Source organism: Megalobrama amblycephala, linkage group LG14 (assembly GCF_018812025.1).
Source record: "Megalobrama amblycephala isolate DHTTF-2021 linkage group LG14, ASM1881202v1, whole genome shotgun sequence".
NCBI classification, from domain to species: domain Eukaryota; kingdom Metazoa; phylum Chordata; class Actinopteri; order Cypriniformes; family Xenocyprididae; genus Megalobrama; species Megalobrama amblycephala.
The window spans coordinates 40,449,006-40,467,411 of NC_063057.1; the positions used below are offsets into that span (position 1 = coordinate 40,449,006).

General features: G+C 38.8%; 1 protein-coding gene across 1 annotated transcript; it reads left to right on the top strand.

Annotated features, from left to right (window-relative positions):
- The first annotated feature begins 6,741 nt into the window (after positions 1-6,741).
- Positions 6,742-13,971, top strand: LOC125245263 (E3 ubiquitin/ISG15 ligase TRIM25-like). Its single transcript, XM_048155800.1, has 5 exons — positions 6,742-7,513; positions 8,569-8,766; positions 12,716-12,797; positions 12,951-12,998; positions 13,238-13,971. Exons 1-5 carry the CDS (start codon positions 6,941-6,943, stop codon positions 13,756-13,758), a joined length of 1,422 nt encoding a protein of 473 aa, XP_048011757.1. The 5' UTR covers positions 6,742-6,940; the 3' UTR covers positions 13,759-13,971.
- The last annotated feature ends 4,435 nt before the right edge of the window (positions 13,972-18,406 follow it).

Here is an 18,406-nt window from a genome sequence, read left to right on the forward strand (position 1 = left end):
GTGGGTTTCAGAATTAAATGCGGCAAAATGGCTCCATAGCACCACCTGCAATATTTCAGTTAAGCGCCCTTCGCTCTATGTTTCACGTACAGTTATGAAATTCGGTAGACACATGTAACTTTTCTTTGCAAAATATTTGCAGTTTTTGCCATTTCCAGACGTTGTATTTTAAGACTCCTTCTAAAGCTTCAACATCAGATCAACATCATATTTGGTCATTCTTATCTTAAGGCCTTAGCGATTTTAAATTGTGAAGATCTTAAAGGTGCCCTAGAACGTTTTTTCACAAGATGTAATATAAGTCTAAGGTGTCTCCTGAATGTGTCTGTGAAGTTTCAGCTCAAAATACTCCATAGATTTTTTTTATAAATTTTTTTAACTGCCTATTTTGGGGCATCATTATAAATGAGCCGATTCATGCTGCTGCCCCTTTAAATCTTGTCAAGTCAAGTCAAGTCAAATTTATTTATATAGCGCTTTTACAATTGGTAATTGTTTCAAAGCAGCTTTACATATTAGAAGCACAGAAAAAAGGGAAGTGGTTAAAAATAAGCTGTACAAACAAGCGTGGTAATATGTAACATATACAAGATGGTGCTACATTAAGCCAATGTCGGCTGACTCCCAGGGGTGGAAAAAAACCCCTAGGAGAAAAACCCAGCGTGCTAACACTGGGGAAAAAAGTCCTAGGAGGGAAAAAACCCCTTGGAAGATATATATAATATATGTAAATGGATATGGAGATCAAAATCTGAATTATACATTTTTATTATAGAGATTAAAAATAGATTATATATAAATATATGTAAGCGGATACGGGGATTAAAAATCTGAATTATAGATGCAGCCAGAACTGGATCTGTAGGCCCATTGTCTCCTGGGCTACGTTGTAGTCAGGTCCAGACACAGGTTCTCCATCTTATCTGGATACGGCCTGGATCCAGCACCCGGCAAACCTCAGGATAAGCAGAGAGACAGATATTAGCGTAGATGCCATTCTTATTCTGATGTACAGGTATATCTAGTGTTATAGGAAATGTTCTCGGTTCCGGCCGACCTAATTATTGCAGCGTAACAATCCTTTAACGGATTTGAAAAATGTTAATGTATTGATAATGTGTTATGTGTATGCAAGAGCAAAGAGATGTGTTTTTAGTCTAGATTTAAACTGACAGAGTGTGTCTGCTTCCCGAACAATGCTAGGAAGATTGTTCCAGAGTTTAGGTGCTAAATAGGAAAAGGATCTGCCGCCTTCAGTTGATTTTGATATTCTGGGTATTATCAACTGGCCTGAATTCTGAGATCGCAATAAACGTGAAGGACTATAATGCATTAAGAGCTCACTTAGGTACTGGGGAGCTAAACCATTTAGAGCTTTATAAGTAAGTAGCAAGATTTTAAAATCTATACAATGTTTAATAGGGAGCCAATGTAATGTTGACAGAACTGGGCTAATATGGTCATACTTTCTGGTTCTAGTAAGAACTCTAGCTGCCGCATTTTGGACCAACTGTAGTCTGTTTAAAAGCCGAGCAGAACAACCACCCAGTAGAGCGTTACAATAATATAGTCTTGAGGTCATGAATGCATGAACCAACTCATCCGCATTTGTCATTGAGAGCATATGTCATAATTTAGATATATTTTTTAGATGGAAGAAGGCGGTTTTACAGATACTAGAAACATGACTTTCAAATGAAAGATTGGTATCGAAGAGCACACCCAAGTTCCTAACTGAGGACGAAGATTTAATGGAGCACCCGTCAAGTGTTAGAGAGTATTCAAGGTTTTTTCGTGAGGAAGTTTTTGGTCCAAAGATTAGGATATCAGTTTTTTCTGAATTTAATAATAAGAAATTTCTTGTCATCCAGTTTTTAATGTCAGCTATGCATTCTGTTAGTTTTGTGAATTTGTAGGTTTCGTCAGGGCGCGAGGAAATATAGAGCTGAGTATCGTCAGCGTAGCAGTGAAAACTAACACCATGCTTCCTAATTATCTCTCCTAAGGGCAGCATGTACTTGTGCTCCACGCCCCAAGAGCTCGCGCTTGCCTTAAACTATGCATAAACAAAGTTCACACAGTTAATATAAAAATGGATCTTTACAAAGTGTTCGTCATGCAGCATGTCTAATCGTGTAAGTACAGTATTTATTTGGATGTTTACATTTGATTCTGAATGAGTTTGAGGCTGTGCTCCATGGCTAACGGCTAATGCTACACTGCTGGAGAGATTTATAAAGAATGAAGTTGTTTTTATGAATTATACAGACTGGAAGTGTTTAATAATAAAAATAGCAACGGCTCTTGTCTCCGTGAATACAGTAATAAACGATGGTAACTTTAACCACATTTAACAGTACATTAGCAACATGCTAACGAAACACTTAGAAAGACAGTTTACAAATATCACTAAAAATATCATGATATCATGGATCATGTCAGTTATTATTGCTCCATCTGCCATTTTTCGCTATTGTTCTTGCTTGCTTACCTAGTCTGATGATTCAGCTGTGCACATCCAGACATTAATACTGCCTGCCCTTGTCTAATGCATTGAACATGGGCTGGCATATGCAAATATTGAGGTCATACATATTAATGATCCCGACTGTTCTTCGGAGGTCTTTTAAACAAATGAGATTTATATAAGAAGGAGGAAACAATGGAGTTTGAGACTCACTGTATGTCATTTCCATGTACTGAACTCTTGTTATTCAACTATGCCAAGATAAATTCAATTTTTTATTCTAGGGCACCTTTAAGTTTTCACTGAAGGGTGTGTTCATGGCAGATTGACAATCTGATGTTTCGCCATGAAAGAGGAAGCTACGAGTCAGGTATGCAGTGTCCGATCTGCCCCAAACGCCACGTGTGTCCTGGCCTGAAGACATCTACATGACAATATTCAGTTAGTCATAGCGCCACCTGATGCCAACAGGAAATGGCATGTAATTCACTCCCAGAAACACATTTAAATATGCCACGAAGTACCAAATATGCTAGAAACACGTTAAATCATGCAACACTTGGCTAGGTGCTAATGTTTGCGATTAACGCCACCAAACAAGAAGTTGTTGTTACTCAGGCATACAATGTCCGATCTGCTCCAAACTTCATGTTTGATAATAGTCCTGGGCTGCGTTCCAGTTCGTTTTTTTATGACCTTCCCTCACTAACTTCCCTCAGTCTCGTGACTCGGACGTACATCATTGAGTGCCCACTACTGGCGGAACCTTTGCAATGGGCTGAATTGGAACATCCTAAGTCCTTGATCACTTGGAATCTGCTATGGAGTTGATTTATTATTTAAATTTTTTCCCCTTACAAAACTGTTTAATGCAGCATTCTATATGTATATATGTGTATTTTAAATATTTAAAAAATAATTATTATATCATAGAGTTGTTTGTGGTGGGGTAAATTAAATGTAATATGCGGTGGCGTCACAATCGTGTTGCATTGTGGGTTATGGAGCTGCCTGAAGTGTACATATGAAGTAGACATATGAGGGAGCGAGGGTCTGTCCATATAAACTTCCCTCGTCCACTTCACGAAGTGGAACACACTTCAGAATGGCGGCAAGGATTCTCCCGAGGGGAAGTGTTTAGGGAAGTTAGAGTGTGCGTGTCTAAAACTGGAGTGGAACGCAGCCCTGGCCTGAAGACATCTACATGGCAATATTCAGTTACAGTCAAAGCGCCACCTGTTGGCAGCAGGAAGTGTAACACTTTGAAATGTCTTTACCATAATTCTCCTGTAGTTACTCGCTTCCATGCATGTCGCCCAATGTTCACTGTTTTCCTGCAGCTTTTAATTATATCTGAATTTATCCTGACTCTCTGAAATTATTAACTCTAATAGATTAATTGTTGCCACATATCTGCATTCAGGTTAGTAATGTGCTAAAGTCCAGTTTTAATTGGAGCATTGGGGCACCCCAACTGAGATTTTAGAGCTCTGGCTAAAGCTTGTCAACAGTTCAAGTGTACTTAGACTTGAAAGGCTAAAAAGGGAACTTCCATTTAGGACAACTGAATGTTGATTGACCAACCTAAATGGGTTGAGCCTTACCTCTGTTTATTATAATTCAATTCAATTCAATTCAAATTTATTTGTATAGCGCTTTTCACGATACATATCATTTCAAAGCAGCTTTACAGAAAATGGATGTCAACATTACAATTTAAAGAATGTAGTTAGCAAATAATATACTTTAGGTAATTAATTACAATCACTGTTAGCAGTTTAACTGAAGGTAGAAGCAAAGAGCTCCTGGAAAATGAATTACATTAACAATAAATTAGGATATAGAGATTGATGATGATGTAGGTGAGATTATAATGTTATTCTTAGATCAGTGTTTTTAACTGGTGGTTTTGATTGGGTTGCAGAGTGTGCAGTTAAAAGGCAGGTACACACCAAACTGATGCCAACGATCTAGTGGTGATGAAAGCAGACTGCGGTGTTGGCTCACGTCGGTAGCATCTCTGTCCAAAGTTGCCCTGACACACCAAACCGATGCTGGACAGCCAAGTAGCACGTCCGTTCTGCGCCTGCGTGAGATGAAATGCCTTTCCAAACCAGCAGGTGGCAGTAGCTGAACAGCCAATCAGAATGATCAATGGACCGACGACAAGGACCAACTTCAACCAACGGTGCGAAACACACTGAGAAAACTTAGTCGGCCGACCGTTGGCTTGGTGTGTTCCTGCCTAAAGAAACAAACCTAATTCTCTGTTTTTCTGATGCAATGACTTTTATTTTGAAATATGCACAAGAAAAAGTTCACTTCCCTTTCCTGTCAGCCGTTACACTTTGGTCATAATGGACACTCTTCAATTGCAGCCAAATGCGGTGATGCACGCTGTAGATCACTTCAGTATAAAGTGCAAAAAAAATTACGGGCATGCAACATAACTATTGTCAAGTAGTAAGTCATTACATTACCAAAAAAGTACAAATACATTATGTAACTTGTACTGTGTGTTTGCTGGGAAGGATTTGCATACAGGTAATGCTAATTCTATTCATCAGGTACAGTTTCCATATGTTTGATTAACAGTTCATGCTAGTTTTGTATACTTACCATGGTAAAATTTTGCTTCCTTAAAAGGATTGTTCACCCAAAAATGAAAATGTTATGTTTATCTGCTTACCCCCAGGGCATCCAAGATGTAGGTGACTTTGTTTCTTCAGTAGAACACAAATGATGATTTTTAACTCCAACCGTTGCCGTCTGTCAGTCAAATAATGGGAGTGAATGGTAACACAATTTATAAGAGTCAATAAACATGCACAGACGAATACACATTAAACCCTGCGGCTCGTGATAACACATTTATGTCCTAAGACACGAAACGATCGGTTTGTGCGAGAAACCGAACAGTATTTATATCATTTTTTTACCTCTATTACACCTCTAATGTCCAAATGGGTTCAGCAATCGTTTAGTGAGGTCTGATCGCGCTCTGACAACGACAGTGATGTCTCGCACTCATTGAAGTATATACATCACTGTAGTTGTCAGAGCGCAACAAAGTCACCTACATCTTGGATGCCCTGGGGGTAACATCAAATTTTCAATTATGGGTGAACTATTCCTTTAACCCCAAACTGGCACTTTATTTTCACTTTGTTTTAACACTTTCAATTAACACTTTAAAAGCCCCAAAAGCTACTAAAGATGTATTAAAAACAGTTCATGAGACTACAGTGTTTCAACCTTAATATTATGAAGCGTGGAGAATACTTTTTGTATATGTTTATTTAAATGTTTTAAACTGTGTATGATATGATAGGCTACATATTACTCTGTATCACTTACTCTTGGAGACTACATTTATGCAGGCATATTCTTTATAATTTGTTTAGATTTATTTACTAAAAGTTTTTCTTTCATGTTCTCTAATCAGTCATGGAAACACACTACATGACTCTTATTTGAGGTTGTGGTTCCCCTGACATTTCTCAGTTCCTCTGAAAAATGTAAATATATATAGCAAAAAGTCCCTGAGTTGTGACTTAAACTGAGGTTGTCCGAAACACAACCGCATTATGAGGCTATTTGCTTTAACAGTTTAAAAAAAGTCATAGTAAAAAATAGTTTTTCAGTTATACAAAGGTCTCTCACCCTTTAACAAAAAAAGATTGATAAAAAAAATACGTCAACTGTTTCTTTTAGTAGGATGAAAATAATCTGTTATTTAAATGGTGATTAAATTATATAAAGTGATGAAAGAACGCTTCCTTTACACTTGCTGAAGCTGTCAATCAAACAGCAAAAGTTTATCATTGACTGAGTTCTGGACTAGTGCCAAATCTCCCGTTTTATGCAACAAATCTCTTAGTTACATCACGTTTGCACTGTTAGTTACAATGAAATCATTCGTAGTGTACACTTACCAAAGTTTATGATAATAATAATAATATATTTCAAGTTGTACTGGCTTATGCGTGTTCAATGCTGTTTGTAAGTCTCACAACAGCAATCAACCGCAAACCACTTGTGTGATTGTGGTAAACCCACAGCTTCTGCACCTGGATTCAAGCAGCTGCATAGCTTGTTCTTGGTAATGGCAAAAACTATTTTTAGCAGTGAACAGCAGCACACTCGCACACAAACACAGAAGGATTTATGCTCTTCAGTTGGTAACTGACAGTGAAAGCCCTGCACAATTAATTCCATATTGCAACTTATTTCTTTATTACATGTTTGTTTGTTTGTTTGTTTGTTTTTAGATGTCTATGGGCCTTTTTTACTTTGGCTGTTTTGGAAATGCACCAACTAAAAATTAACCCCTAAGGGATTTATGGTCTATGACTTTTGCACACATCACTCAAAAACAGAAGTGGGAAGCAAGACTCACATGAGTTCAGGGAAACTGAAACTGAAGTGTAGTTGAGCTGTTGTGTGTTTGAGTCTCTGTGTTCATGCTGTAAAATGGCAGAAGCCAGAATTTCTCAGGATGAGTTCATGTGTCCAGTGTGTCTGGATCTCCTGAAGGATCCAGTGACCATTCCCTGTGGACACAGTTACTGTAAGATCTGTATTACAGGCCGCTGGGATCAGGAGGATCAGACGAGAGTCTACAGCTGCCCTCAGTGCAGACAGACCTTCAGTCCAAGACCTGCTTTAGCTAAAAACACCATTCTGGCTGAAATGGTGGAGAAACTGAAGAAGACTACACTTACTGCTGACTGTTACGCTGGAGCTGGAGATGTGCAGTGTGACGTCTGTACTGGAAGAAAACACAAAGCCGTCAAGTCCTGTCTGGTGTGTCTGGAGTCTTACTGTCAAACTCATTTTGACCGTCATGAGGAATTTCACTCACGTAAGCCACATAAAGTGACTGAAGCCACTGGACGACTGCAGGAGATGATCTGCCACCAACATGATAAACTCCTTGAGATTTTCTGCCGCACCGATCAGAAGTATTTATGTGTGTTTTGTATGATGGATGAACATAAAAACCACGACACTGTATTAGCTGCAGCACAGAGGACAGAGAAACAGGTATGAACATTAAACTGGACACTGAAATAATGTTTATATTGGCACCCACATGATCAGGTAAAATCATTCACACTGCAGACCTCACAGAAGTGAACAGTAGCTGCAAGTGGACTTTAACTGCTGAGCTTGTTTATGCTCCATGCCGAACTTAACAGAAAATATGGTGAAAATGCACTGTAAACATATTTATCTACTGTGAAACTGGCTTTGATGAAGCAACATATCCCTCTATGGTGTTTCATCATTTAAAAATAATGCAATGAAAATTGCATTTAAAAAAAAAAAAAAAACATTTTAGTATTATCATATGACACCCCCTTCGGCCAATAAAATTGAATTTATATGTATCATTGTAAAGTTTTTGGCATTTTTAATGCACATTTTGAAAATGTGTTATACATAAATGACAAAGCCCCTTTAGGGGATAGATTTTTCTGTAAAGCTGAATTATTGTTGCTTTTTTGCCTGTGTTTTTGGTTTATGTTAGCAAGTTTGGTGGCAGTGCATCAGTAAATAAGAAAGGAAGAAGATAAAGATCAAGGAGTATAGAAGCAGTCAGGGTCATCCAATAGGGAGATACAACCGATATGATTGCACTGGGCCCCGTGGTGAATGGACTGACAGGGATACCCCTCTAATAATAATAATAATTTATTATTACTAATAATAACTAATCATTTTTTATGTACCAGTGATGCCTATCTTCGTCATAAGTTTGTAATATTTCTCAATGACTGACTCCTGATCAACATTTTATAATTGAAGGCAATTATTCAGAGAAATACTCAATGTAATCATCCAGTAATTAGTTGTTGTTGTTGTTTTTACAGATAAAACAGGTTACATAACAGAAACACTCAGTGTGAAACTTTAAATCTGTATCAGTTTTGCTTTTATGATACTGAAATAGGTCTTTTGTGTCATGTAAATTCATTAACTACAGCTGAGAGAGGCTGTGGAGTTTCATAAGGTGAGTCTGGAGAAGAAGAGAAGTTTGAGAAGTCTCAGTCAGACTCACTGAATACACTGTGTGATTGTGATGTGTGTCCTAACAGAGCTCTGCAGCAGTGGAGGACAGTGAGAGGATCTTCACTGAGAAACAGACATGTTCACAAGTCCCTGCGGTCAAGTCCAAGTCAAGTCTCAAGTCTTTGAGGTCCATTTCAAGTCACAAGTCTTTGAGGTCCAAGTCAAGTCTCAAGTCTCTGAGGTCCAAGTCAAGTCAAGGCTACGTCAAGTCTCAAATCTTTGAGGTCCAAGTCTTAAGTCAAGTCTTTGTTCTATTTTTATTAATAGGCCAATTTTTTTTTCCAGCTAGTTGTTATTGTAATTAACAGTGTACTTAAATATCAAAACAGAAAGCACACAAAATACTACTATAACTTTATACAAAATTATACTGTAACGTAGTTTGTTGATACGGGAAGGAGGAGGCGGGAACCGGTGAACGTTCAACATAGCTTTAATATAAAACAAACAAAGAACAGAAAGTAAAATGCCGCCAGTTCCTCACGGACAACTGCCGGCCGCACAAACATAACAAACATAAAATAAAGTCCAGGCCTGGTCCTCTCTCGTTGCTCCTCCTTTTATGCTTCCAGACCTCCTCCATGAGAGATTCGAGACCAGTGCGACTCACAGCTGATGCTCATTATCACTCGCGTCACCAACCTCGCGCCGTTCCCTCACGGCTCTCGCCCGCCCTTCTCTTCACATACCCCCATTGCAGGCCAGGGGGTACTCCCGAGACTGTGCTCTACTCCCCCCGGGGCCTGTCTCGGTGGCAGCACCTGGGGGGTAAGGACAGACAAGACAAGCGAAAAGGAGACAGAAGCACAGGGAGCGACAGAACGAGAGAGGGAAAAAAAAATTCTTGGTCCCGGTTCTTGGACACACTGCTGCTCGGTCCTCAGCCAGCCGAGAGGCTCTTCCTGGCGGTGCCATGCGATGGTACTGGACGCCGCGATCCTCCTCCAGCCCCTCCGACTGAGGGCAGCTGGCAGCGAGTCCCCTGTTCCCTGCTCCTCCCCTTCATGGCGGACCGCAGCAGGCTGCGGCGAACGGCGGCGACTCCTTTGCTCCCTCTCGTACAGAAGGCATCTGTAATACCCCACTTCATCCCAAGAGCACAGCAGAGAGCTCTCCGTCCTACCTGTTGATAAATCGCTCCAGCACCACCGTCTCGGGCAGCCACTCGCAGTCTTCACACTCCAGTGCTGCCCAACCTCCACAGCACCGCAATCCCCCTCAGCAGCGAGGACTCTCTGACAGCATGTCCCTCCTTTCTCCCGGGTTTCAACACCAATGTAACGTAGTTTGTTGAAACGGGAAGGAGGAGGCGGGAACCGGCAAACGTTAAACATAGCTTTAATATAAAACAAACAAAGAAAAAAATGAAAGTAAAATGCTGGCAGTTCCTCATGGACAACTGCCAGCCACACAAACATAACAAAACATAAAATAAAGTCCAGGCCTGGTCCTCTCTCATCCTTCACTGTCTTCGCTCCTCCTTTTATGCTTCCGGAGCTCCTCCGTGAGAGATTCGAGGCTCATTATCACTTGCGTCACCGGCCTCGCGCCATTCCCTCACGGTTCTCGCCCGCCCTGCTCATCACATATACCCCTTAGAACCACCGCAAGGAAAAAAGTGCTGTGTATTTTGAGCTATACGAGTTGCCGTAATTTGCTGTAGATCAAGCAATGCTGGAAAATGTTGTCTAATATATAACATATATATTAAGTATAATATATATATATATATATATATATATATATATATATATATATATATATAATGTATAAAAACACTGCCACTTAAACTGATCTGTGGAAATGAGTCGGACAGACAGGGTCGTAAAATGCACATGGAAGTGCTCGTTCAATCCAAATACAATTTAACATGGTAAATCTGGATATCCCTTCGGATTAAATGATTGCTTTTTGAAATGAAATGACAAAGTTTATCACAAGGTAAGGCTTGGCTATATTGTTATTATTTGTTGCTAATTTAACAAGTCTTCTAGTTTTCGTGCCTTTAGATGCATCAAGTGCTCGGTATGTTTAGAGATTATTTGTGATATTCACTGCAGCAGCACATATTTGGGAATGAATGGATAGTAAAATGTGGTGTTTCGTGCCGTCAAGTGTCTCGGGTTAGTAGCTCACAAGTCCGAGTCAAGTCTCGGGTTAGTAGCTCACGAGTCCGAGTCAAGTCTCGGGTTAGTAGCTCACAAGTCCGAGTCAAGTCTCGGGTTAAGTCAAGTCCGAGTCAAGTCTCGGGTTAGTAGCTCACGGGTCCGAGTCAAGTCTCGGGTTAGTAGCTCACGAGTCCGAGTCAAGTCTTGGGTTAGTAGCTCAGGAGTCTGAGTCAAGTTTTGGGTCAGTAGCTTACGAGTCCAAGTCAAGTCTCGAGTTAATAGTTAACGAGTCCAAGACAAGTCTCGGGTTAGTCGCTCACAAGTCCAAGTCAAGTTGTTTATTTTTGCGACTCGAGTCCAAGTTGCAGACTCGAGTTTCCATCTCTGCTGAAAGATACACTATTATTGCCAAAAGTATTGGGACACCCCTCCAAATCACTGAATTTAGGTGTTCCAATCACTTCCATGGCCACAGGGGTATAAAATCAAGCACCTAGGCATGCAGACTGCTTCTACAAACAATTGTGAAAGAACAGGTCTCTCTCAGGAGCTCAGTGAATTCAAGCGTGGTACCGTGATAGGTTGCCACCTGTGCAGTAAGTCCATTTGTGAAATTTCCTCACTACTAAATATTCCACAGTCAACTGTTAGTAGTATCATGAAGTAGAAGCAAGTGGGAACAACAGCAACTCAGCCATGAAGTGGTAGGCCATGTAAAATCACAGCGGGAACAGAGCATGCTGAGGCTCACAGCGCGGAGAAGTCGCCAACTTTCTGCAGAATCAATAGCTACAGACCTGCAAACTTCCTTCAGATTAGCTCAAGAACAGTGCATAGAAAGCTTCATGAAATGGGTTTCCATGGCCGAGCAGCTGCATCCAAGCCTTACATCACAAAGTGTAATGCAAAGCGTCAGATGCAGTGGTGTAAAGCACGAGCCACTGACTCTAGAGCAGTGGAGCCGTGTTCTTTGGAGTGACGAATCACGCTTCTCTGTCTGGGTTTAGTGGTTTCCAGGGGAACGGTACTTGCCTGACTGCATTGTGCCAAGTGTAAAGTTTGGTGAAGGGGGGATTATGGTGTGGGGTTGTTTTTCAGGGGTTGGACATGGCCTCTTAGTTACAGTTAAAGGAACTCTTAATGCTTCAGCATACCAAGACATTTTGGACAATTTCATGCTCCCAACTTTGGGGGAACAGTTTGGGGATGGCCCCTTCCTGTTCCAACATGACTGCGCACCAGTGCACAAAGCAAGGTCCATAAAGACATGGATGAGCGAGTTTGGTGTGGAGGAACTTGACTGGCCTGCACAGAGTCCTGACGTCAACCCGATAAAACACTTTTGGGATGAATTAGAGCGGAGACTGTGAGCCAGGCCTTCTCATCCAACATCTCTGCCTGATCTCAGAAATGCATTTCTAGAAGAATGGCCAAAAGTTCCCATAAACACACTTCTAAATCTTGTGGAAAGCCTTCCCAGAAGAGTTGAGGCTGTTATAGCTGCAAAGGGTGGGCCAACTCCATATTAATCCCTATGGAGTAAGAATGGGTAGTCATTAAAGTTCATGTACACATAAAGGCAGGCGTCCCAAAACATTTGGCAAGCTCAAAACTTAACTAATATTTAAACTTTTTAATAACAATATGAAATCCATGAACTTGTTAGTACCAGTTTCACCCAGCATGATTTCCCATCATCTCTTTACTTATTGTTTTACAGTCTTTGACTTAAAGTTTTAAATGATGTTCAATTTATTTGTTGCCTTGTCCTGATCAAATCTACTCAACCCTGTCATGCGACTCCATTGATACATTTGATCTGTTACCTTAATTTTATTGCTAGATGTTTGATCAAGTGTTTTTCTACAAAGTTCATGCAAGTGACAAATGATAACTTATAGCTCTAACATGATATAATGAACATGAGAAGAATGAAGCTGATGCTGTGAAAGTGCTGGATTGAGGAGAGTTACTAAAGATCAACAAGAGCTGCTCAAATCTGACAGTAGTGCAGGTTATTGTCTGAAGTGTGGAGGTGATGAGCTTTGATTTCTGTTTTCTGTAGAGTTTCCAGTCTCTCTCAGCTCCTCCTGAATCTACAGATGTGAATGACAAACTCAAGGAGCCGAAGAAGATCTCTGGCAGAGGTAAAGTCCTGGAGATTCATCTGCTCTCAGAAATGATCCTCCATCATCTCATATCATGTAGAAGATCATATTAGAAATGTCTTAGGAACGGATGCAGGGATCATTTTCTCTTGACATGATAATCACACTCTTAATGTCTGTTGATTTCCACAGTCACTTTTGTCAACATTGTTCCCTGGACCAGGAGCAACTTCCTACAATGTAAGTCACTAAGAAAACAAGCAGAAAAATCATAGTGTGATTGTTTTCTTCTTGTAGAATGTGAAAGAAAACATGACAGAAGAGCTTTATAGTTCATCATGTAAATGATGATTTGCACAGGATATCAGGTAAACTGTACTGAGACACTGATAATATATTGAACTTGAAGAGTTCAGCTACATTAAAAAAAAAAAAAAAAGATTTGTAATTCCTGATTCTGATGTGTTTTTCTCCATCAGATTCCCATCAGCTCACTCTGGATCTAAACACAGTGAATGAAGACCTTTGTCTGTCTGAGTGGAACAGAGTGATTACATTCACTAACACAGTCCAGCGGTATCCTGATCATCCAGACAGATTTAATTATTGGTCTCAGGTGTTGTGTAGAGAGAGTGTGTGTGGATGTTGTTACTGGGAGATTGAGTGGAGTGGTGATGTGTCTATATCAGTGTCATATAAGAGCATCAGCAGGAAGGGATCAGGTGTTGAGTGTTTGTTTGGACGTAATAATCAGTCCTGGAGTTTGATCTGCTCTCCCTCCAGATACTCATTCTGGGACAATAACATAGAGACCGAACTCCCAGTAAAGCCCATCAGCAGTAGAATAGGAGTGTGTGTGGATCACAGTGCAGGAGCTCTGTCTTTCTACAACATCTACAGAAACATAATGAGCCTCATCCACACAGTCCAGACCACATTCACTAAACCGCTCTATCCTGGGTTTGGTGTTGGTTATAAATCCTCAGTGAAACTGTGTTGATGAATCACTCCATTAAAGTCACCACACAAGTTGGACCAAAAATTGTTGGGCCAGGTCAAAAAAGGGTTGAGAAAAGCATTGTAAATAGTTGATGCCCCAACACCCTAACAGCCCCCACCACCTCCCCATTCCATTTTGTTTATTTTTCTTATAATAAATCATGTTCAATTCATTGTTGTTCCATTCATTGTTCTAATAAATATTTGAAGTGTTCCTGTTGTCTTTTTGTGTTCTCTGCACCAAGTCATCCAGGACTGTCCCAATTCCAACTTGTCACTCTGGAGTCAGTAAAGTCGTCTGCGACTTTACTTGCTTTTTTCTTATCAGTGCAAAAGAAAACTAACATGATGCGCGACCTGCAATCTGCTATCTGAATGAAGTTCATTCTGATAGTCCTCAGAAAATGAACTGTAACTTAGAGAATCCTAATCACACAAACATGAGACATATGTCCAAAGAAACGCTGAAAGATCAGGTTTTAAATAATACAAGTCAAATCGAAAATATATATTCTGTTTATGTAATCAGTTTGAAAAGAGAGAGATGTCATTCGTTCACGAGTCACCTCATTATCCATTAATGCGGCCACACCCACGGACCACGCACACTATTCAAAGGTAAATTCAGAGGCGATCAGTGCAATGTAGAGTGTATGCCCACATCAGCTCGGAAAAACTATTCAAACTTAGTCAAATTCATGTACATCGTTTTGAGACGCAGTGAGGAATAATTCTGGAAGTATTTACCTCAGAGGAAGAGCACGACTTTCATTTACATGCAGACCAGTAAAATGACAATGCAAGTAAACTGTGTTTACATGACTTTAATAATAAATTGGGTTATTTCCCTGTAGTGACATTAAAAAATTATCATTTGTGTGTCTGACTCAGAATATTCCATGTATTATGTCAGTTGTAATGTTAAATGTAAGCAAGAAACTTACGGCTCATGTTATTCTCTCATGCAGTTACAGATGCAGCATTGTGTCTGAACCACTTCTACTTCTGCTGCACGAAAGATGAGAACACATTTTTACTATTTTAAAAGTATCTGCGTTTTCGATATATTTCCTTCTTCCTTTCCTGCAAAATGCTCTCCCTGTCTGGATGCATTTAAATCTGCATTAAGGATGCGTTTCAGTCACATATCACACATGTGCACTTCAATAAGCAGGCTAATGCATTTACATGCAATGCGAAATCGGTTTAAGAGCCAAAAAACTGCCTGTTCCGGCCAGTTCATGCTTAAGCCGTTTACGACCTTACGCCGATTAAAAAAAAAAAAAATGGTTTCTGCATTTCAGGGGCATAGCTATCATTTCAGAAGAGAGGGGAACAGAATTGATGGATATTTTTCCCCCTCATCTCTTGCTTTTAACTTGAAATCAATTTGCTTTTAATAAGAAATCAAATACACCGTTGAACAATAACCAATATAATATATTTTTTTAAATTTTATGATTGGTTTATGTACTACAAACACTAAGCATTAAAAGCATTAAGTCCTCATGGATTTTATACAATGTAAAAAAAGATCATAGAATAAGGCAGAAAATACAGTACCTACCAAAAGTTTGGAAAAATTACAATTGTAATTGTACAATTGAAATATGTCTCTTCTACTCACCAAGGCTGGATTTATTTAATCAAAAATGCAGTAATATTGTGAAAGAGTATTACAATTTAAAATTGATATATTCTATGTGAATATATGTGATCAAAGCTGAATTTTCAGTCTTCAGTGTCACGACACTTCAGAAATCATTCTAATATGCTGATTTGCTTCTCAAGAAACATGATTATATTAAAAGTGTTAAAAACAGTTGTTCTGCTTTATATTTTTTTGGTAAGATTAAAACAGGAAGAGAAAAAGAGAGTAATACTTTCATTCATCAAGGATGCATTAGATTTTTTAAAAGTGACAGTGACAATAAATGCAAATAAATTCTGTTCATTTAACTTTCTATTAAAAAAATCCAGGAAATTTAAAGTATTGTGGTTTCCACAACAATTTTAAACAACCATTTTCAACACATAATAATCAGAAATGTTTCTTGGTCATCAAATCAGCATATTAGAAAAGCTATTTTAAATTGTAATAATATTTCACAATATTGCTGTTTTAATGTATTTTTTAATTGTTAAATCCAGGCTTTACGAGCAAGAGATTTAGGACTTATGCTAAGACATTAAACAGGTTGTCAAGTAGCACTGTATTATTCATATACTTTGTCACTAAATACCTTGAGATGGCTTGTAAAACACACAAACCATATCTTGTCGCAATGGTGTGTTCATTTTTTCCATGTTTCATCAGTCAATACATTTCTAGAGGTATAATGCTATTTCATGTATTCAGACTTACTCTGTTAAAGAGTTGGATTGTCATGCTAAACATGGCCAAAGATTATTTCTATTCCAAAAATTTTCTTCCAAATCCTCACAGGACTCATATCGGCCTGAGTGATGTCAACAAGGTTGTAATTCCTTATATGGGGACTTCTCACGGAAGGGAGTCAGGAGAATCGAGTGCTTGAGGGGTTACAACAGACAGACCGAGTTCGGCTAATGTGTCTGTCTGTGGATACGCATTCTGGCTTACCAATACATTACAACAGCGATGACCAAAAAAAAAGAAAAGAAAAGTGGACAGTAAACAGTCACTCTTTGTAAAATTTGTTCAATGCGAGTGCCATATGCACCGAGTGTTGATAGTGCTTGAGCGGAGGTAAAACCTGAACAGCACACAATGTTGCTATCTGTGTTTAAACTAAACTCATTTAACCCTCACCAATTTAAACATTTGAGAGCCGGAAGACGCGAGTGAAAAGATTTGTGTGTGCGCTCATCTGAAGCGCACATTCGGAAACCCCCGTCTCAGCAAGGTTGTTTTCGTAAACGAAAACTGAAACTAAAACTATCAGTTAAAAAACATTTTCGTTTACTGAAATAAAATGTAAATTCATAATAAATGAAAAACTAAAACTAAACGAAACTAGCAACAGCTATTGAAAAACTAACTGAAATAAAATAATAATTATCAAAAATAAGTATTCGTTTTCGTAATTAATAAGCTCTCATCCCGTGGCGGAAAATCTGACGTGGTTTAGTTTAAAACCATACAAGCTGTATAATACATTTACCTGTAGATGGCGCTTTATGCATGTGAGGTTAGCTGAGGCTGATAGCAACATCAGTTAACTGATAAATACAACAGACATGTATGATGGCAGGGGGTAGGAAACGACAGAGCCCTGTTTGGGACTATTTCGAATTTAATTCCAAAACAGGAAAAAGCAAATGCATTGTCACGCTGAATAATACACTTTGTGGTGTTGAAATTAAGGGGAAAAATCCCACAAACCTTAAAGTACATTTGCAAACCAACCATCGTGGAGAATACAAATCCTTCATGGCGAAAGATTCGGAAAGGACGACTACCATCGGTAATGATAAAGTCAACGAGAATTAAAGATTGTGTTCTAGTTTGTTAGTGCAAGTAATATTTGCACTACACACATGCACATTTGAAACCTTTAAGATTGTATTGGTCTGTTTTTGCTAAATTAATATTTAACACGTACTGTACACACAAACTCAAAAAGATTTAATCTTTAATATGTATGTTTGTTCATATCCATGTTCATCATGTATTATGTAAATTTAAGGTGCATTTGTTTGGTTCTTTTTTGCATCTCAAACCCTTATTATTTTTATCAAGAGTTAACTGTAAACTGCAAAAATTACATTTTGCAGAAAATAAATGTCTTGCTTTGCTTTCTTTGGTCGACACTGGAAGTGTTCTGTTAGCTGCTAAACTATAATTACTAAAACTATAACTGAAACTAAATAAAATAAAATCTAAATAGAAATGTGTTTGCAAAATAAAAACTAAACTAAAACTAACATAACCATTCATGAAACTAACTAAAACTAAACTTAAATTTAAAGCAAAATTGAAAATGATATTAAAATAAAAACTAATTTAAAAAAGCAAAACTATAATAACCTTGCGTCTCAGACAGCGCACAAATATTGAGCTCTCTTTTGAGTCTTGTGCTTCAACGGACAAATTCACACAAAAATTATGTCAACATGCCTGTCTTGATGAGTAGCATATCCTAACAGACATAGTCTGTTATATCTTAAGTGAACTTTTACAATCGAGAAAGACAATGCATGACCTTGCTAGGGCGGCATGTAAACCTGGGCATGATTGATTGCAAGTGTTCCCAGTGCTGAGGCAGACATTGCAAAGTAAGTTGCTTTCCACATATGGATTATTTAAACTTGCTTCTTGCTTAAAAGTCTGTCCATTCATATTTAGAGGAAAACACTATGCACTCTCCAGTGCTTGCTGAGGGAAAAATGGGAGAGGAATCACCTTTTATTCTGCTGACCTGCAACATTTGGACCACAAGTCATAGATGTCAGTTTGCTCCTGCGTCAGCATCACACGCACCTTTGATCTTTTTTTTTTTTTGCTTTCTTGCAGAATGAAATTTTTTTCTTAATTTGACATACAATACATGTGAGATGAGGCAAAACATCTGTCATCTGTCAAAGATGTCTTTCTAGCTCATGTTTTCTCATAAAAACAATGTAAAAGAAGGGCAGTGGAATGAAAAATATCCTTTGAAGGTAGTAAG